Raw genomic sequence first — 21980 nt, 5'->3', positions numbered from 1 at the left:
AAGAATAATGAACCGGAAGTACTTTCATTGTCATGGTTATAAAAGAGCATTTTTCAAATTAAAAACTTACGTGCTCTACGAGAGTAACGCTTCCAGAGCCCAAGCTGTGCGTCGAGGTGAGCCCGACTATGTCTAGCCGGAACTTCACAACCTCGTGCACCAGCTCAGGCTCCTTCCCCATCAGAGATGTGACATTCCATGTCCCAAGAGCTAGCTTCTGCAGCCGAGGATCGGACCGCCAAGGTGCTCACATCGCACCTGACCCCTATGGCCCCTCCTACGGGTGGTGAGCCCATTGGAGGGGGGACCCACGTGCCTTGTTTTGGCTGTGCCCGACCAGGCCCCATGAGTACAGGCCTTGCCACCAGGCGCTCACCATCGAGCCCCACCCCCAGGCCTGGCTCGTCCGGGCAAGGGAAAACGTGTTTCCATATTGTTTTTCTTCATAAGGGGTCTTTTGAGCCGCACTTCGTCTGGTTCCTCACCCAGGACCTGTTTGCCTTGGGTGACCCTACCAGGGGCATAAAGCCCTGGGCAACTTAGCTCCTGGGATCACTGGAACATGCAAAATGCCACCTGTTTTTGGCGTCTGAAGGTGTGAAAAATCGACATGTTGATTTTTTGCATCTAAAGGCTTGCAAATTTGACGTCTCTAGCCGTTAATATTTGACGTCTTTAGGCATAAAGTTTTAAGACGTTTTGGCCCCTTTGACCTTCCATAATTAATAATTCACTGCAGCCTACATATATGTGTCTGCTCGGCACTGCTGAATCACATGACGCAGTGTGTTATGTGATGTATAATGGTTAATGTTTATTGTACGTAGTGTGTGTATGTGTGCGCGCGCCCACCGTGTGTATGAGGAGTAAACGGGGCGACGGGCACGATGGGCAGTGCCAGTGTATGGGTTGTAGTAGTACGGGTGTAATGAACGGCATCTGGTGATTAAACACCGAACTATCCCTGCTGTTTAATTATTGTGAGCATGGCTCAGCGACCCACTATTACAATACTTTATTATAAATATTATACTGTGTGTGTGTGTGTGTATGTATGTGTGTGTGTGCGTGCGCGCAAGTGAGCCTGTTTGCTTGCCTGGCGCCGCTGAGTCACGTGACAGCCGGAAGCAGCAGCGCTTACACAGACAGCCGCAGTGCATTCGGGAGAGAAACTGAAACTGAAGTATCAATCTCATTAAACTGGTATTTCATCAATATCAATACCAACATTATTATCGATACTTGGATCGATCCGCTCACCACTACAAAACACAGCAGAGCGGGGGAGGAGCTAGGAGCAGCAATGTGTCTTTGCAGACATGTCTACATTTTGATTAAACGGGAGCAACGTACAGAATGTATATAGAGGAGAGAAACTGAAACTAAAGTATCGACCCCATCACGTTGGTATCAATCGGAGGCGTGACCACGGGGGGGTTTGGGGTGGGCACTGCCCACCCTGCGAAATACTCTGTCCAATGAAAACATTTGAGTTTCAAAACTGAGTTGCTTTCCAATTGGCCCGTTTGAATTAGGGGCGTATCCGTCAGTGCCTCCTCCACTAGACATGCACGTGCTGCTCACAGTTCACTTTGCTACACATTTTGCAGCACATTTTGAAACTGTTGACCGCAATTTTTAATTAAAACAGCGTATACGCTCCATTCTTCTTTTATCTTCTGGTTAGTAATAGCAAAAGTATGGAAGCCCATTTCCGCCAGTAAAAGAAAAAAAAATGAAATAGAAAGTCGAAATAACGAGATGTAAAGTCGTAATTACGAGATAAAAAAATCGAAATTACGAGATAGGAAGTCATAATTACGAGATAGAAAGTCATAATTACGAGATAAAAAGTCGAAATTATGAGATGCAAAAGTCATAATTACGCAAGCTGCTGGCTCCACGGTTGAGCCCAGCACCGCTGCTACCAACACGGAGCACAGCGCACCCACGTCGGGAACTGATGGTGCGTTCGATTATGAAACTCCTACACAATCCTCCAACTCTGCGCCCGTGTCAGCTACTCCAAAGTTCCAAACCTCTGCCTTCAACAAAATATACAGTCCGGTCTGCCTGATTTAAATATGGATAGCCCATCCCAGCCCATTTTAATGAATTATCCCAAGCGCGCATTCGGAAAGACGCTCAGATGTTTTAGTGTAAGCTGTTATCAGTCTCGACCATGGCTTGAATATTCTGTTGTCCGTGATGCCAGCTTTTGCTTTGCCTGCCGCAAATTTAGTGTTTCCCATTCGGACCGCGAGGACATATTCACCAAACATGGCTACGCTAATTGGAAAAAAGCTCTAGAAAAAGACGGTGGCTTCCACAAATACGCGTCTAGTATCCCACACATCAGAGCCATGGCTGCATGGCAAGAGAATCGGCGCCGGGCAGAGACGGGTGAAAGCATACTTCAACTACTGGGTACAACCCAGATAGAAAAGAATAGATATTATGTGAAAAGCATTGGGGAATGCTTTAATGGAGATTTAAAGACACCCATGAAGTGAAAAAGAAAACAATTTGAAGTAGCTGAACAAAATGTTTCAATTAATCTATTTATGGTTTGATTTCTTGGTCAATGAAATATTGCTTTGTGCGATTAAAGTATATGTTGCCTCTATACAAATACCATTGTCCCACTTTTGCAAAAGAGCTGTCCCACTTTACCTGAACAAGCTCATCAAGAAAATAGAGGTGTCTCACTTTGTTTTATCCCATTTAACTCTTAAATATTACATAGATTGTTTAAATGTCCACACAAGACTTTTTAAGGAGACGTGCAGCTAATAGAAAAAATAGTAGTTTGAGCAAATGGCTTTCATGAGATTTTTCTAAAACATTTATGAAAAAGTGTCCCACTTTTGCATAGGTCACCCTTTATGAAGTTATATGAAGGAATGAATTAAACAAAGCTTGCGTTCATACTGTGGGTGCGGTTGGCATGCGTACTGCAATTATATTCTTCTAGACCAGCAGAGGGCATATGTCTTCTAGGTCGGAATGAAGTTTCCACAAAAGCATATTGAGATAAGGTTATAACCGCACGTTTCAAGGTTCTCCTGTTTTTAAAACAATAAAAGCATTACTTTTTTTTGTATAATTTTTTTTAAAATCTGAATTATCATATGATGACATGGTCTTGTGCCCACTACAAGTGTTCACAGCGGTGTCTTGGTGTCAGTGGAGTCACCTGCAACGGTCGTCTGGCATTCAAGCCAAAGCGGTGGAGTCGGTTGCGAATGGTTTGTCTGGAAACCCTAGTTCCCCGCGCATCTCGTAAACGGACCTGCAGCCGCGTGGCAGTTGCATGACGATGTCTGAGTGAATAGGTCCTTAGGTACTGGTCATAGTTGCGGTCTGTCACTCGTGGGGCTCCACTCCTGGGTCTGTCATGAACTCTGCCAGTAGTTCTGTGTCTTGATGCAAGTCTGCTGATGACACTTTGCAACATCTGACTGCCTGCCCCCGACCCGAAGGCGCGCCATGGCCAGGTGGCGCTGCTCGTCCGTTAAATGACGTCGTGTGTTCATGGCTGCTTGAATGATGAACTTGGAATGACTTACTGACAATACCAGCTTTTTATACCCACCGACTGTTGAAATTGATGCCACATTGAAAAGGGTTTGGTATTGGCCCCAATTTAAGGCACACCTGTACACACTGAGACCATTACATGGAAAACACAAAATGAGGTGTGTCTATCACCTCAATACAATTGCCTCCCTATCCCAAAATTGTCTGAAGTGAAACAAACACCGTATGTATGACATCCACTAAGTCTCTCACAACCAAACACTACCAAACCCTCCCCTGCATCCTCTCCTTCCTCAACGAGCTCAACAACTTTTATGCTCGTTTTGAGCGAGGGAATCTAACTACTGCAGACGTGACTCCGGACCAGCAACCACTGACTCTCTCCCCCCCTGATGTAGGAGCGGTGCTGAGCAGGATTAATGTCCACAAGGCTGCAGGTCCTGATGGCATCCCCGGGCGTGTTCTTAGAGCGTGTTCTGGGGAGCTTGCGGAAGTGTTCACAGACATATTCAATCTGTCCTTGGCCCACGCTGTGGTACCGGCCTGCTTCAAATCCACCTCCATCGCCCCGATACCCAAAAACTCCAAACCATCGAGCCTCAACGACTACTGCCCAGTAGCCCTCACCCCCATTATCACAAAGTGCTTAGAGCGGCTGGTCCTAGCACACTTCAAATCCAGTCTCCCCCTCACTCTGGACCCCCACTAATTCGCATATCGTCAGAACAGGAGCACAGAGGATGCGGTCTCTAGCGCGCTGCACTCTGTCCTCTCACACCTGGACAATAAAAACACCTACGCCAGAATGCTATTTATAGACTTTAGTTCAGCGTTCAATACAATCCTCCCTTCACAACTCATTAGGAAACTGACAGACCTAGGCATCAGTTCCCTCATGTGTAAATGGTTACTGGACTTCCTGACCAACCGGCCCCAACATGTCCGGCTGGATAAACACTGCTCATCTACCATCACAATACCATCATTAAGTTTGCAGATGACACCACGGTGATTGGCCTCATCAATGATAACGATGAGGCCGCCTACATGGAGGAGGTGGGTCGTCTGGCTGAGTGGTGCGACACCAATAACCTGTTGCTTAACATGGAGAAGACCAAGGAACTCATCGTGGACTACAGGAGGAATGCTGACCCACATCCACCCATCTACATTAAAGGGATGGCTGTGGAGCGTGTGAGCAGCTTCAAGTTCCTGGGTGTCCACATCTCCGAGGATCTCACTTGGACGATCAACTGCTCCAAGCTGATCAAGAAGGCTCACCAGCGCCTCTTCTTCTTGAGGACTCTAAGGAAGAACCACCTGTCCTCAGATATCCTGGTGAACTTTTACCGCTGCACCATCGAGAGCATCCTGACCAACTGTATAACAGTCTGGTATGGGAACTGCTCTGCCTTGGACCGGAAGGAGTTGCAGAGGGTCGTGAAAACCGCCCAGCGCATCGCCGGAGCACCACTTCCTGCCATAAACGACATCTACAGGAAGCGGTGTCTGAATAGGGCTGGGAAAATCATCAAAGACCCCTGTCATCCAGCACATGGACTTTTCACTCTCCTGCCCTCTGGGAGGCGCTACAGGAGCCTCCGGACTAAGACCACCCGGTTCCGGAACAGCTTCTTCCCTACAGCTGTCAGACTCTTGAATTCTGCCTCCTGACCTAACTGCACTACTGTAAATGCTGTATAAACAATCATTTTTGTACAATACGGAAATTATAATAATACAACTGTTTCTAACTTGTATTATACTCATAGTATATTCACACATACCTTTTTACCGTGTACATTGTAACATACCCGTAATAGACTAATATTTTTTGTACTCTAATATCTATAATAGACCCATTTTGTAATATATCTATATATCTATATTATTCCTAATATATATTTTTGTAAATATTATGGCTAAAAGCACTTTCTGGATGAATGCAAACTGCATTTCGTTGCCAGGTACTTGTGACATGTGCAATGACAATAAAGTTTAATTCTATTCTATTCTAATTCTATTCTATTCTATATCCCTAACTTATTGTGAGTTGTGTGTATACACACACACACACATAGAGAGAGAGAGAGCTTTGGAAAAAATTAAGAGGCCACTTCATATTTTTAAGAATCTGTGTTGTTAAACCCTGGTTTAATCCTGGTTTAATCCTGGTTCTGCTGGCGGAAGGCTACACTGAGTAGCAGGCTGCTTACATGCTCAAAGTTTTTAAGACGGCAGTACACAAGAACAAGGTGAAGCAGGAGACACTGGCAATGACCAAAAACCAGGTAGAGAGCAGAAGCAACTTTATAATGCCAGAGATGATCGTCAGTTTATCCGTCAGTGCCTTACAAATCAGAGGATGACATCAAGTGACCTTCAAAAACAATGGGAAACTTTAAATGGACTGCACTTCTAGGACAATTCATTTCATGACAGCGGCTCGCACGAGCACAGTCACAGATTCTTTCTCCCAGCTGCCATCAGATGCTCCAATAAGTGTCTCACCTGACCCTCATCCCACTCAGTCTCCAGCCTTCTAGATTATTGTATTCTTTAAATACATTGTGATTTAGTGTTGTATTGTATTTTTTGTATAGTATTGTATCTTTTTCTATTGTATATGTACAGTGATGCTGCTGTAGCGCTTTTGGAATGTCCTTTGGATTCATTAATGTATTATTACTACTACTACTACATCATTGCAACACCCTGATCTTTCTTTTTCAGTCATTGTGTTATAGATTTGCTGGTGTGCTTTGGGTTATTGTCATGTTGCATGACCCAATTTCGGCCAAACTTTAGCTGTCGGAAAGTTGGCCTGACATGTGACACTAGTGCCCAGGTCTTGTGGCTGGGAAACAAGCCCAAATCATCACCACTCCACCCCCCTGCTTGACAGGTGGTATGAGGTGTTTGTGATGATATGCTGCATTTCATTTTCATCAAACACAGTGATGTGCATTTTGGCCAAACATCTCCACTTTGGTCTCGTCTGTCCAAAGGATGTTGTTCCAGAAGTCTTGTCTGTTCAGATGCAAACCTAGGCATCTTCATTTTAGAGAGAAGAGTCTTTCTCCTGGCAGCCCATCCAAGCAAACCACACGTGTTCAGTCTTTCTCTAATTGTCAGGAACTTTAACATTTAACAGGCTAACTGAGGCCTGTAGAGTCTGAGCTGTAGCTCTTGGTTTTTGGCTGTTTCTCTGAGCATCGTATGGTTTGACCTTGGGATGAATTAGTTTGGACGTCCACTCCTGGGAAGACTGGCAACTGTCTTGAATCTTTCCCACTGTAGAATGATGGACTTCAGATTGTTTGGAAATGCCCTTATAACCCTCCCCTGATTGATGGGCAGCAACAATTGCTAGTCTAAGATCACTGCTGATGTCTTTCCTCCTTGGCATTGTGTTAACACACCTGAATGCTCCAGACAAGCAAACTGCTAAAACATCTGCTTTTATACAGGTGGTCACACTTGCTGATGATCAGTCAATCAAGTGTGTTTGATTAGCAGCACCTGGCTGCTACTGATCCTCTTATTTCCTATGGAAGCAGTAAGGATGTACTTAATTTTCACACACTGCTTCTGCATTTTGGCTTAGTTTTTGTTAAATATAATGATGACACGGTATAATATGTCATGTGGTTTTGTTCATCTCAGGTTGTATTTTCCTAATTTTAAGACTTGCTAAGGACCAGATGATTTTTTATTATCTTAGAATTGCCAGAGGGTGTGGAGTTTTTTTTTCCACATATCCCATCTTGGGTTGATGTGGGTTGGATGGATGGATGGATGGATGGATGGACTGCAGTCATGGTGTGTGCTGGTGTGTCTGTACATCTGTACATGCAGGTGCCCAGTGATGTACTGGCATCTCATCTGAAGAGTACCCGTTTGGTGCACTGATATTTCATTCGTAATTTGGTGCTTTGATTGTTAATATAGTTAATTGAAGGCAAAAGTAAAACTGAACTGTGGTGGTCAGGAGAATGCAAGCAGTAAAAGGAGCAGCAAAAGCGCTTGGTATGAACGGTCAAACGATATTTCGCAATGACTCATCTCATCAAAAGAGTCATACTCTCATACTACAGATCTGGATGTACACAGCAAGCGTTGGGCCACCTAGGATACACAGTGTTGTGTGGAAATGACAGGCACACAGATCGTGTCATAACTCACATGACGTGCTTTAATGTTGGAAAACTCAGAAGTGAAAACCTCACAAATATAGTTTTTTTTATTTCTAGCAGTATTGTCCATACTTGAACACCAATCATTTTTGATATTTTTTGATTTTGACTAACAGTACAGCTAATAATGCATCATTAGCCAGGAAAACAGGTCACTGCTGTAGACTCACAGCCGGAAGCTGTGGCTGGTGGGTTTCAGAACAAAACATAAAGAACGGTGTAGATGTGCAGTATGAATTGTCAAAGAACTCCTGCAATGCGCTACAGCAGTCTGCTCTCACATTCACACCCTCTCCCCTCTGAGAAGAAATGAAATAAAGTTTTATTTTGCTTTTTAGCACCCAGAAGAGGTTATATTTTATTAAGATATAAGACCTGCTACAGAGTACAGAAGAACTATTCTGGGAAACAGAACAGGTGTAGGGTTTCAGGAAAGAAGACTATCAAAATTTTACATTTCACACCATTAAACATTTTATTCAATTAGTTAAATAAAGTTTTGTGAAATACACTAAATATGCTTAACAATAGCAACATATAACTACAGATTTTCCATAGATTTCTTTTTCTTAATATATATGCATGAAAACCGGTGTGCTTTTTCAAATCATCAGGTTGGTTTTCAGAAGTTACAATTTATCACAATAAATTAATCAGTTAGTGCTAGTTTAGAGGAGAATCAACAGTTCCCATGGTTGACTTCTCCTACTTCAGGGAAACTTGAGGGAAAACAGGAATATATCAGTATTGTGGGAGGTATGGGCTATTGATTCAGTCTCTCCAGGGACATAGTTAGAGATGAATGGATAGGGGGCTGAGTGCAATTAGAGGGGGGGGGGGGGGGCTGATGACAAACTATTCACTACTTAAGCCAATAAATACATATTTTTTTAGGGGGCTGAAAAACATTTTAAAGGGCACAAAAGTCCCACTAAAATAGGCCTAACGATGCCCCCCAAATCTCACTATTTGGTTCAACTACTGCCACATTTTACACACCTTCACCAACGTTTTTGTGGTTGGCGGAGTGAGGGGGCTGCTGACGTGCTTAACTTGCAGCAATGTCTGGTGGGAAAGAGATCATGCAGATAAAAACACGGTTGCAACTGGTGATTTTTTCTTCAACCATAATCATTACATTAAGGAATTATTTTAACTATTCCCTTTTGATTCTCATAATAAAATTTGATATGCTTTCGTACCTTATCTTGCTGAGATGTTTTCTTAAGATGTAAAGTCCAACAAGAATGCCCGTTAAAAAGCAGAATAGGGTGAGATAAATGATTATCCACTGCCAGACTTTAAAGTTTCTTCTGCCTATTAATGGATCTGGAAAAGAAAATCTTTTTAAGACTGGCCAACACTAAAATAGTCACACATGTTTCTGATGAAACTGAAAGTCCTCATTTCTAGAAATGTAACACATACCGAGGAGCTGAAGTGTCTGTGTATAATTCTCTGTCCAGCTGGGGTGTGTCACTATGCACTGCAGCGTGGTACCATGCACATGGTCGGGCAGTTTGAGCCGGATCTCCATGGTGTAGGAGCCATCTGGGTTGTGTACAGAGCTGCTGGTTACATTGGCGTTCCATGAAGTTCTCCATGAGATGGAGACGTCTGATTTAACCCCTGTGGCTGAACACACAGCTTCTCTGTGGTCAGGGTCCAGTCGGGTGGAAATCTGTTGTGGGACTACAGACATATTATTTTATATGATTATGAACACGTATTCAAATATAACATTAGATATTCTCTATAACTAAGGAACTGTTGTTTTAAGTAATCAAATTGATAAAAAAAAACAGGGATTACTACCCCATAGTTAAGATTATTTTGATAAATGTACTTACATTTTTTCTTACCTTTGGCAGATACATTTATTACTACTTTACTGGATCCACCGTGGTACACTGTCTCACACTGATACCGTCCTTCATCTCGTTTTGTAAAGCGAGGAATGTACAGGTATGTTTCTCCGTTTGTGTTGTTGCGCAGGATCTTTCCATCGTTACATGTATCATGTTTAGAATCGTTATCACTATGCGCCATTCGACACCGCTTTCCGTCAATGTCTATCGTCCAGGTAATGAAGAGAATCGAAGCCCATGTCTTATTGGAGCAGTTCAGAGTAACGCTGCTATTCAAGTCAAAGTACTCACTTCTGTATTCTGTAAATGCTGGGTGATAACAGCAAAAGTAGCAAAGGACACATACATAAGATCATGTTATTTTGGTAATTATACTGGCTTTAATACAATTTAATATACACTACCATTCAGAAGCTTGGGGTCACTTGGAAATTGTCCATGGAATAGGCGTCATTTCTCAGAACAAGAACAGACTGATGAGTTTCAGTAGAACATCTTTTGTTTCTGGCCATTTTGCACCTTTATTTGAACCCACAATTGCTGATGCTCCAGATAAACGACTAATCTAAAGAAGCCCAGTTTTATTGCTTCTTTAACTAGCTTAACAGTTTTCAGCATAATTTCAGAAGGGATTTCTAATGATAAATGATAAACTTGGATTAGCAAACACAACATGCCACCGGAACACAAGAGTGATTTTTGCGGATTATGGACCTCTGTACGCCAATGTAGATATTACATTAAAAATCTGTTGTTTCCAGCTACAGTAGTCATTTACAACATAAAAAATATCTAACAATTTCTAATTAACTTGATGTTATTTTAATGGACAAAAAAAAACACTTTTCTTTCGGAAACAAGGAAATTTCTAAGAGACGCCAAACTTTTGAACGGGAATGTAAATAATGAATAAATAGATAATATGTCGAGCAAATACATGTCTATGGTGGTATTCCTGCATGTATGTATATATTATATATTCCATTCTGGATGTGGCTGTATACATACATTTTGGAACTACACTTCCCCTTTCCTTTTGATTACAGCGGTGTCACGTGGAAACATCCATAAGTATGAATGGAACTTGAGTATATGGTAGCCGCATACTTCAAACAGAGCCTCTATTCTAGATTAATGGGTTTTGTTTCTAATATTGTCACTTAGGATGCACAACAGACATTAATGTTAGTATAGAAAATATTAGTTACCATCTTGTGTCGTGGAAACTGGATTTTGTTGGTAAGTTTGTTCGCTAGTACAATGCAAGGCTTTCTGGTTTTCACCTAAGAGAATTAAATATTTTGTTAGTTGTAAGAATTTTAAAAATAGTAAAACAATTTAGCGTGTTTTATGACGTGATACATCTGTGTCTATATTAGCTACATTAATTTGCTTCATTGCTGCGGGTGCTTTTGCTGCCGACATTCTGTTTCTCTCAGATGTTGAAAATATGAAAAAAATTACAAGCCCATTTTCAAATAACTGTTTCACAACCAGACACATGAAATTCACACACTGGAATGCAAATAATTTTGAAAAGGCTCTTTTGATTTACCGCTAAAATGACAAGTACGATAAAAACAAACAAACCTTTTGTCAGGTGACCATAGGTGACAGGTATAATCAGAATGGAAATAAACGTCCACATTTTTGGGTTCCAGGTTTCTCATGAATGTCTTAGTACTCTGTTGCTCTCTGTCCAACAGCTTGCAGCATTTAGTTTTGTCACCCTCAAAGTTCAAAGGGCTGGGGCTGGTTTCCTGTAGCATGAGAGCTGCTTTACCACGATGAGTATATTTTTCATCAGCGTTGGAAAATTTTTCTGGGCCTTTGCATAACCATATTCAGATTTAACATGCTTGTTTCCACCAGAGCCATAGCAGTAGGTTAAGTGAACATCATCAAGAAATTGTTACTCACACCACATGCAGCAGTGAAACTAAGATTCCTCACTGGAATGCACAACTAATGTATGCAGGACTCAGGAGTACTCTACTTACTGTAGGATTGAAGTACACTTTTACCTGGGATACTAAAATGCTTGTAGTTTTGGTGTCACATTAGGATACATTTTAAATTTCACAAGCCATATATTTTACATATATACAACTTGAAAAAAATTAAGAGACCACAGTAAAATTTTCAGTTTCATTCATTTCTCTATTTATGGGTATTCTTCAGTGTAAAATATCTTTTTTCTATTTGTAAACTCCAACCTGGCTCTTCTCTGTTTCTCATTAATGAAGGGCTTCTTCCTTGCTTTATGGAACTTCAGTCCTGCTTCTATAGGAGCCTGTTACAAACTTGTCCTAGCAGTGCACTTCACACCAATTAATGTTTCCCATTCTTTTTGAAGGTCACTTGATGTCATCCTCCAATTCATGAGGCACAATTGGATAAGTTGTCATCTCTGGCATAAGAAAGTCACTTCTGTCTTCTACCTGGCTGGTTTCTGGGTGATCCCAGTGTCTCCTGCTTCACATTGTTCCTGTGTACTGCTGTCTTAGAAACTTTGAGCCTGAAAGCAACCTGCCTCTCAGTGCAGCCTTCAACCAGCACAACCAGGATTAAACCAAGATGTTACAATGCAAATGCTTAAAAAATATGGAGTGATCTCTTAATTTTTTACGGAAAATCATTATTGGGTTTTAAAATGAGCAAAAATAAAGGTTTTTCAATATCAATATTGTTACAATAGCAGTGGTCTAATGGTTAGGGAAGTGTGTTTGTGATTGGAAGGCTGCTGGTTTGAATCCCTGACCACCAAGGTACTGCTCCCTGTGCATTAAGTGATAGCTGCTTGCTGCTACTGTATGTCACACATGGGTTAATGCAGCGGATGCATTTTGCTGTAGTATGTCAACAATGCGTGACTTTCTCTTTTAACTTTCAGTTATGACAGCAGAGTTAGAGTTTTGTATCATCTGAACAGCACCAATCCCGCAACTATCACTGTATATAAGCTCACTAGGATTACAATGTAATATGATAAAAACTAGATGACTGACAGAAACAATGCAAACACAAAATTACAGCACAAGTTAAACAAGCTGCCAGGAGGTACATTATAGTTATAACAACTCAAAATAACAAGCCTCCATGCCCTTTGCCTGTCTCATCATCTCCCATACAGTGTTCCGTGTTTTTAGGGCTGCAGTTCAGCAAAACTGACTTCAATGACTAATAGTGCAGATGTTACCTGCTGTTTCCTACTTTCCTTTGTGTAACATACCATCCTATAACTCTGACTGAATAGCATCGAGACCTAATGTGGGATGTTCATTAAGAAACCACTACAGAGAAAAGAGAGGTTAACCTCACAGCCAATGAAAGTTATCTGGTGTTCCTCTTTAGCCAGTCTAACCACATAGGGAAAAATTGCAGGTATGTTTGTCAGTTTTGGTCGATGTCTTACTGACCATTTCCAAAAAGGAGCACCTGAGTCCAATGAACAGACACATGGCAGAGGTACATAATGTCCCTGGCTATTAGGACTGTATCCCTGAGAGATGCACTTGTCTTTTCCAAACCTAATATTTACCTCAGACAGGGGGCTGGGGGCGGAGTCATGTGGAGTCCATTGGCCCCAAGATCTCAGGCCGTGAAACTGGGCACATCATAATCATGCTGGAGTGTCTCGCTATGAAAGGTGCTCCCCTCACCCTCTGTTATTACCCCCCCTTCATTTCCAGGTTGTCCACAATGAAGGGACCTTGTCCACGCTGCCCTCCTCTCCTGGAGAGATGTCTCAGTGCCATGCTACAGCTGTCTTTTGTTCCCATTTTTTTCCCTGCTACTTTTATTACATCAGTTTCCTCTCTCACCCTGAAGTCCCTGGATCTTCCTCATGCAGTACAGACCCCACTCCACTGCAATACATGAAGCAACTTGCTAAAACCCTTCAATCAATTAATCAATCAATCAATCAAACAATTCAATCAATCAATCTTTGTTTATGTAATACTGTTTTAACCACGGGGTTTACAAAATGCTTTGCAGACATTTAAAAGAAAGGAATTAAAATAAGCACACAGGAAATAACAATAAGCACAGAATAAACCCCTCCCCCCCCCCAAAAAAAAACAAATTAACCAAACGTGAACATGAGCCAAACTAAATTAGAACGGTCTAACCTAGTACTTCCCTCACACCATGAGTCGCATGCTTTTCGGTCATAACATGTAGCCTAAATAGGAGAATGTGCGGAAAGTATGTACAGATTTTATAAAAGTGGATTAAAAGCTTGGCTGTCCAGCAGGTCACGACTTCACTTAGAATCAGAATCTCACAGCTGTGCCTGAATTCCAGACTCCAAGATGGAGGAATGCAGGAGCTCACTGCAGAGCTCAGACGAACAGCCTCCAGCCTATCAAAGGATGAACCTTCTGAAAGCTCTTTCTGCACGTGACCAAGCGAATAAGAGGCAGTGTGGCTCTCCCGCTTCACACCAGATCCTACTGACGTTTTACACTATTGGAAAACTGGAAATACAGTGAAATACACAAAACTGATATGTGTACTACAAAATGTTCCATGTAGAGCTCTGTCAAAACAGTTGAAATAGAACGTTACCATTGTGTAACTGGAACACCTCCCACACGTAAACACAGTGTCGATGTGCTGCAATGTTATTGTTTGATGCTAAAATGCCGAATGAAAGTTTCTTTCTCAAATTTCACTTTACCAACCATAGTGTATACAGGCAGAAATAAACAGCAACAAACATTTAGCATTAGACTGTAAAATCTGTCTGTGTTTATCCAGTAGATCATAAACTAGGCAATGCTGTTCTATTTTAATTTCTACATATATAAAGTTTTATACTCCACTCCACCAACATACTTAATGTACCTCCTTCTTGCAAACTTGAATCTTGCACTTCCAAGGCCAATCACAGTGGTGTCCTCTGAATAATTCATGATGTGATTGGAGGTGATCTTGGTGAAGCATTTGGATGTCAGGAGTGTAGATAGTGGGGAACTGAGGCAGCAGCCTTGGGGAGTTTCTGTCTGATAGGAGCAAAGTGACATCCCCTCTTCTGACAAACTCTGGTCTTTCTGTCAAAAAGTCCAGCATGCAGTTGCATAGTGACATTTTCAGACCAAGCTGGGGTGATTTATCTACTAGGGGATAAAGTATTACTTTGTTGAATGTTGAGCTGAGCTCAACAAACTGCGTTCTTACATAAGAGTCTTTATTGTCCAGCTGTGTCACGGTGGTGTGTAGGGGCAAGGTTATGGTGTCCTCCGTGGATCGACTTGAATGGTATGCAAACTGATATGGATCAAAGAAGGTTGAGAGGTTTGCTTTAATGTGTCCCATGACCAGCTCTTCAAAACTCTTGATTATGACAGAGGTGAGAGACACTGGTCATTTAGCACTGAAGCGGATGTTCTCATAGGCAAACGTGTGTAACGTTAGCCTTGCAGCTGTGCTGTCAGAACTAGGCAGAGAATCTGCTCTGCTGGCCAGCCAGCTGGAAGCATGACAACCTTTGGTCAGGGATGAACTTTATTATTTGACATTTTATTAACTGTTTTCTCACATTCTTTTGTTGCTAATGGGGCATCTTTTTTTTTCATTGTTTATATTTGGGTCAGCAGCAAGTAAGAGTTAACATGATGAGTAATTCAAAAGTCTTTCAAAAACTTGTTTTAAAAGCATGCATCAGATTTGTTAAAATGTACATTTCGTATTCATGGTTGTTTCATGTAATTTGAAATGAATTCACACCATTATTTACAGAAGGTAAGATATCATTGGAAAATACATCATCAGTGCAGGACATGGTTGTTGTTTTGGTGACAGCACACCAACGCTCAAAAAATGGAGAGGAGCTCTGATGTACATGGTTAGAGTGCAAGTGAAAGCAGACACCTAATTTCCATTGGGGCAGAAGATTCAGTCCAAAGTAAACTAGACGTCTCCTATCATGACCGGTCGTATTGTTTTCTTAGCTAGCCTGCTTTTAACAAATCTGGCAGAGACTTACATAATATCTGTAATTCCTAGCAGAAGTGACATAGGCCGTTATCAGAGTTGGGTAATTCAGGTCCAGAGAGTAAAAGTCCAGACCAAGATTTTGTTTCAACCAACCAGTTGAGCATAAAGAGTCACAATCACAGGGTTTCTCAACTGGTTGTTTGAAACAAAATCCCGGCCTGGACTTTTACTCTCTGGACCTGAATTACCCAACTATGGCAGTAATGACACACAAGTGGTCAGGTGGACACATTGAGGATGTATGATAGACACAGGTATAAATGGCCATGTGTCTCAGCTGTCTACTTCTGATCCAATCCCCAAAAATTTCTGCATAATGTGATAAAAATCCTTTTATTTTGACATTGTGGAGATCGCCTTTTAGCTCTCCACAAGGGTAAACTCAATTTTATAAAAATCTGTAACTGTTTTGTTACTTATGGTTAAGATTAGGACAGGGTACTACTCTAGAAGAACGTTATATGGATGAAGATCTACAACTGGTTTAATTTTTAAACAAATTGCACCAAAAGTAAAGCAGCAGCACTATGCAGCAGACACAGTGCAGACACATTGTATGAGTGAAGACCTGGAAATGATCAAATTTTGAGTCAAATTGCCCTAAGATTAAAGCAGCACTGCAAAGTGATTTCAAAGAGAAGGACAACCTCAGACACTTGGTAGCGTCAGCATGATAACTCAGAATTATTTGTTGGGTCTTTTTCAGAATTTGCAGACACATTGTATGGATCATGATCTGTACCTGTTCAACTTTTGAGACAAATCGCAACAAAATTGAAGAAATGCTGCTTAGTGGCAGCAAGGGGAAGAGTGACTGTAGACACCTGACCTTGTGAACAAAATAACTGTATTTGATAATATTACTCTATTTAAAATATTTAATTGTTAATGGATCCTATTGCCACTTTACAAAAGCATTATATGGATAAAATCTACACGATACATCTGAGACAAAGGTGAAGCAGCAGCAAAAAGCGGGAGCTGAAGACAGAAGGAGGGGCTGCAGATCCCAGGTAATCTAAAGATACTCTGAATCCTTTTGAAACTTCGCAGGCAACGGCAATTTTACCTGAGGTGTAATTGCGCCTCCTACTGGTAAGATGAAAATGCTATTTGAGCATCCATTTTCTGTAATGGCTTGTCCTATTCAGGGTGGGTGGGAGGCAGAGCCTACATGTGTAAGGCAGGGAACAACCCAGGACAGGGCACCAATGCTCTCCACACAAATGGACAGCTTGAGAGCTCCAGTCAACCTCAGCATGTTTTTGGACTGTGGAGGGGGTGACTGGAGTACCCAGAGGAAACCCCACAGGGAGAACATGGAATACTCCATTGCAGAGACTCGACACCTGCTTCCAGAGGTGTGAGGCAACAGTGCTAACCACTGCAGTGCCATGTTGCCCCCTATTTCAACATACTAACTTCAATAAAATTATATTATATTGTAAAGTTATATTTGAAAATATGGCTTGTGCTAGTTATATGAATGTGTAATAATAATTTATTGTAAATGTGATGCACGAGATGATGTATAAGAATACTGTGTTGCATATGTGTGTAGCTCAGAATGGTTGGGCTCTCTCACCTTGCATCCTCTGGGAGAAAAGTGTAGTCACACCTCCTATTTAGGATCATGGGGAGGTGGAGCCTCTCCTGAAATCTATAGGTGTGAGAAATCACAGCACTCCATGCCAACACAGGGAGACCATGACAGCTCCACACTAGAGCTTAGATCGGGCCCAAAAAATTAAACCCGACCCTACCCGAGCCCGTGCACCTTGTGTCCGAGCCCGACCCGGTCCGACACATTAACTGTAATTATGAGCCCAAGCCCGATTTAAACCCGACTATTTTTTAATACGTGAGCCGTTGTAACAGACGTTCTCAACTACAATTCTAAGTTGTTTGAACTACAGAAATTAGTTTAGATTTATCTTAATGAAAAATGCAACAAGGACGAAGCATGTAAACTGCATTGTTTGTTTATTCAGAATGGATTTTTGAGACACGTTTAGAAGAAAAGCACGTTTTCACTTATCCAGTTCGCTTGCTGCTGGAACCAGTTTGTGTGCTCGGCATCGAACTTTAAGTAAAGGGTTAAGAAAAAGGTTAAATCCTTCCGTAAGCAGCCAACGAGGTATGTGTTAATTAAATTTTAGTTAAGTTTGTTGTATTTAGCCATGTAAATGTAAATGCTAACTGAGGTTCGTGTTAACTGTATATGAATTCTCTAAGCTGTCTTTATTGTTATTTATGTTTATATTTCATTTGAATTTCAATGTTTGTTAGCTAATATTGTAAGTAAATGTGCTTGATTTTGTGTTTCCGTATCTGTATTTAGTTCTCACGTCTGCCATGATGGTGATAATAACGAAGCCACTGTCTTTCGAATAAACCGTCGGCTCAGTTAAATGCAAAGGACTCTTGTGCTCGTGTCTTACGGGAGGGAGCTACATTTATAATTATGGCATAGCTCTCCACCCAATTAGGCTAATTAAGTAATGATTTAAAAAAAAAAAAAACACACACAAATGCTTGATCATGGCCCCGCCCAGCCCGGCCCGGCCCGAAGATAGTGGCAGGAAATATCGGCCCGACCCGGCCCACGGGTCGGGTCGGGTCGGGTCTGGGCTCGGGCTCGGGCAGAGAATCTAAACTCTACTCCACACACAAGGGCAGGGCGGAGACTCAAACCCTGGTGCCAGAGGTGTGATGGCAATTTGTCCCCCTTTGCCATGAAAATGAACTTAATCCCAAAAACCCATTTCCACTGCATTTCAGCCTTGCCACGAAAGGACTGCTGACATCATTTCAGTGATTCTCAAGTTAACACAGATGAGTGCTGACGAGGACAAGGCTAGAGATCACTATGTCATGCTGATTCAGATAGAATAGCAGACTGGATACTTTAAAAGGAGGGTGGTGCTTGAAATCATTGTTCTTCCTCTGTTAACCATGGTAACCTGCAAGGAAACACATGCAGTCATCATTGCTTTGCACAAAAAAAGGCTTCATAGGCAAGGATATTGCTGCTAGCAAGATCACATCTAAATCAACCATTTATCGGCTCATCAAGAACTTCATGGACTGAGGTTCAGGTGTTATGAAGAAGGCTTCAGGGTGCAGAATAAAGTCCAGCAAGCACCAGGACCGTCTCCTAAAGTTGATTTAGCTGCGGGATCGGGGCACCACCAGTGCAGAGCTCACTCAGGAATGGAAGCAGGCAGGTGTGTGTGCATCTGCATGCACAGTGAGGAAAAGACTTTTGGAGGATGGCTTGGTGTCAAGAAGAGCAGCAAAGAAGCCACTTTTATCCAAGACAAACATAGTGTCTTGGGACAGACTGATATTCTGCAAAAGGTACAGGAATTGGACTGCTGAGGACTGGGGTAAAGACATTTTCTCTGATGAATCCCCCTTTCTGATTGTTTGGGGCATCCGGAAAAAAGATTGTCTGGAGAAGAAAAAGTGAGCGCTACCATCAGTCCTGTGTCATGCCAACAGTAAAGCATCCTGAGACCATTCATGTGTGGGGTTGCTTCTCAGCCAAGGGAGTGGGCTCAATCACAATTCTGCCTAAGAACACAGCCATGAATAAAGAATGGTACCAAAACATTCTCCGAGAGCAACTTCTCCCTACTATCCAAGAACAGTTTGGTGACGAACAATGCCTTTTCCAGCATGATGGAGCACCATGCCATAAGGCAAAAGCGATAACTAAGTAGCTCTGGGAACAAAACATCCACATTTTGGGTCCATGGCCAGGAAACTCCTCAGACCTTAATCCCATTGAGAACTTGTGGTCAATCCTCAAGAGGCGGGTGGACAAACTCCAACCACTAATTATTCAAGAATTGACTGCAATCAGTCAGGATTTGGCCCAGAAGTTGATCGACAGCATGCCAGGGTGAACTGCAGAGGTCTTGAAAAAGAAGGGCCAGCACTGTAAATATTGATTTTTGCATAAAATAAATGATACTTACGAAATGCTTGTAATTATACTTCAGTATACCAGAGAAAGAACCATCTGACAAAAATATCCACAAACAGTGAAATGACAAAACCAATACTTGTGTCATTCTCAAAACCTTTGGCCTCAGCTGTATATTTAATCTATACAGAAATTTAAAACTTAATAGCTGGAATAAAACCATTTTATCTATAAGGTGAAATGTATTTTAATTAATCTAAAAAGACTTTGTTGCATACACCTGGGTGCACTGTCCATGATAAGTATTTTTTTGCAAATACTGCACATGCCATACTTTAATTCCTACTTTAACCCCAGTCCTAAATGTGATTTGTCTGAACTATCGACCCTCATAAGCTGCAGATCTCCTTACCTTCAGTGAGTACACGCACACTCCACAAGAGCAGACTGAACGCAAACCCCAGGGTTTTCCTCTGCATATTTGCATCTGCTGAAACAGTATCACTGAACTGAAGTTTTCTTCTTGAGTTGGTGCTCAGACGGTTAATATACCGGTAATTAATTTAAGGCAAAAGCAAAACTAAACTGTGGTCAGAAGAATGTAGTCAATAGAATGCAAGCATTAAAACTAGCAGCCTTAGCGTTTGGTATGAAAGGTCATGTGAGGTTTCACAATGAGTCCCGAAGACCTTTTCTGAGCTGACCGTGGCAGTGAGCTTCCGCCCAACAACCAAAGCAGCAGGAGCCCAGTCTGTGACAGTAAAAAAGTCAGTGTGGACGTTTGACACATTTTGGGGGTTAAAATTCAGTTTACATTCGCTGTACATAATGTTTGCACTGCCATGTCTTTCCTTGTCTTTGTGTCCCTGTTTCTACACTTTGATTGTACACATTTTAGGGACGTAAAAAGAGGTCAACTGAAAATAGGTCTACGTCAGCAAATGAACTGTGATTATAATCTCAAGACAAAGAATCAGATAAACACAGCAAATGTTGGTAGACCTGAGAAACTCTGTGCTGTGTGCAAATGGCAAGCATGCAACTGGTACTGTGCCACAACTGATGTAAGATGCTTAAGTGTTGGAAAGCTCAGGAGTGAAAATCACAGTACAAGTACTTAATTCTAACAATACTGTCCACACTGAAACACTGTGCATTTCAAACTGTACTTTATGTAATTAAAAAGTTAAGCATTATTATAGAAAACCACAATACTGACAAGTGAGTTCTGCTCTAGACCTTGTGTGATCCTACGGCACGGAGAATAAAACATCAGATATCATGCACAGTGATTTATCACAGAACTCCTGCAATGCACTACAGCACACTGCACTCACACCCTCTCCCCTCTGAGAAGAAATGAAATAGTCTTATTTTGCTTTTTAGCACCCAGAAGGGCTTATATTTTATTAGCAAAAAGAAATATGAGACTTGCTACAAAGCACAGAGGAAGAATTACGGGAAGCTAAAGAGGTAAAATTGTACATTACACACCAAGAAACATTTTATTTTATTGATTAAATTAAGCACTACACAATGGATCGCACTTCACATATTTAACAATAGCAACACTTAAAATAACATTCCTCCAGGCCATAGTGTGAGAGGTATGATCTGTCTTAGCTAAACGCTACTAATATAACCTATTTAGCCACACTTTTAGGTTCAGCTACTGCCAGCATTTACACACCTTTACCAACGTTTTTGGGTCTGGTGGAGGGGGGGGGGGGGCACTGGAGTTGGAGCAGCTTCTACTGGTACAGAGATAATGCAGTTAAAACACAATAACCTCATCACCTCTCCACATGGATCCAGGACGTGGTCCTCACGTTGTTTCCTAAAATCGACGATTTCTTTGGTCTTTTTGATATTTAATGTGAGGTTCTCATCCTCACACCAGTCAATCAACCTATCTATTTCCTCTCTATATTGTGTTTCGTTATTGTCTGAAATCAGTCCAATAATTGTTGTATCATCTGCAAATTTAATAATTGTGTTTGTGTGGAGTACAGGAATGCAGTAAGCCGTGTATATTGAATACAGCATGGGGCTCAGATCGCAACCTTGTGGCACCCCGATGCTGAGAGTCAGACTAGGAGAAAGATGTGCGCCGAGTCTGACTGTCTGTGGACGTTTAGAGAGAAAGTCTTTAATCCATATACACAAAGTGCTGCAGAAACCCAGGCCGCGCATTTTGTTAACCAGCCAACTGGGGACAATATGATTGAATGCTGAGCTGCAATCAATAAAAAGTATTCTCACATACGTCCCCTGCTGGTCCAGATGTGCAAAAACTGTGTGCAGGGCAGTAGCAATAGCATCTTCAGTGGATCGATGAGCTCTATAGGCAAACTGATGTTGATCAAAGTTAATGAGGAGGCTGGATTTGATATGTTGTAAAACCAGTTTCTCAAAACATTTTGTAATAATGGAGGTGAGTGC

General features: G+C 41.7%; 1 protein-coding gene across 3 annotated transcripts; it reads right to left on the bottom strand.

Annotated features, from left to right (window-relative positions):
- Nucleotides 1–7772: 7772 nt before the first annotated feature.
- On the bottom strand, nucleotides 7773–11325 carry LOC111852709 (uncharacterized). 3 transcript variants are annotated; one of them, XM_072700498.1, is made up of 7 exons: nucleotides 11195–11325; nucleotides 10813–10887; nucleotides 9587–9913; nucleotides 9165–9428; nucleotides 8939–9065; nucleotides 8736–8801; nucleotides 7773–8035 (listed from the first exon to the last, which is right to left on the bottom strand). In XM_072700498.1, exons 1-6 carry the CDS (start codon nucleotides 11250–11252, stop codon nucleotides 8738–8740), a joined length of 915 nt encoding a protein of 304 aa, XP_072556599.1. In that variant the 5' UTR covers nucleotides 11253–11325; the 3' UTR covers nucleotides 7773–8035; nucleotides 8736–8737. The 3 variants fall into 3 exon arrangements, with proteins under 3 accessions (XP_072556599.1, XP_072556598.1, XP_072556600.1); XM_072700497.1 differs by having other exon boundaries at nucleotides 7773–8801; XM_072700499.1 differs by having other exon boundaries at nucleotides 7773–8801; nucleotides 9599–9913.
- Nucleotides 11326–21980: the final 10655 nt, after the last annotated feature.

The sequence above is a fragment of the Paramormyrops kingsleyae genome, chromosome 16 (assembly GCF_048594095.1).
Source record: "Paramormyrops kingsleyae isolate MSU_618 chromosome 16, PKINGS_0.4, whole genome shotgun sequence".
Classification (NCBI taxonomy): domain Eukaryota; kingdom Metazoa; phylum Chordata; class Actinopteri; order Osteoglossiformes; family Mormyridae; genus Paramormyrops; species Paramormyrops kingsleyae.
This window is presented reverse-complemented; position numbering and strand designations above follow the sequence as displayed.

Bases quoted from the DNA above. Each gene is read 5' to 3' on its own strand.
- LOC111852709 (XM_072700497.1), bottom strand. From the start codon at position 11,252: ATGTGGACGTTTATTTCCATTCTGATTATACCTGTCACCTATGGTCAC. The intron at 10,888-11,194 runs GTTTGTTTGTTT...TAATTCTCTTAG, and splicing joins CTATGGTCACCTGACAAAAG to GTGAAAACCAGAAAGCCTTG. The intron at 9,429-9,586 runs GTAAGTACATTT...ATATGTCTGTAG, and splicing joins TGCCAAAGGTAAGAAAAAAT to TCCCACAACAGATTTCCACC.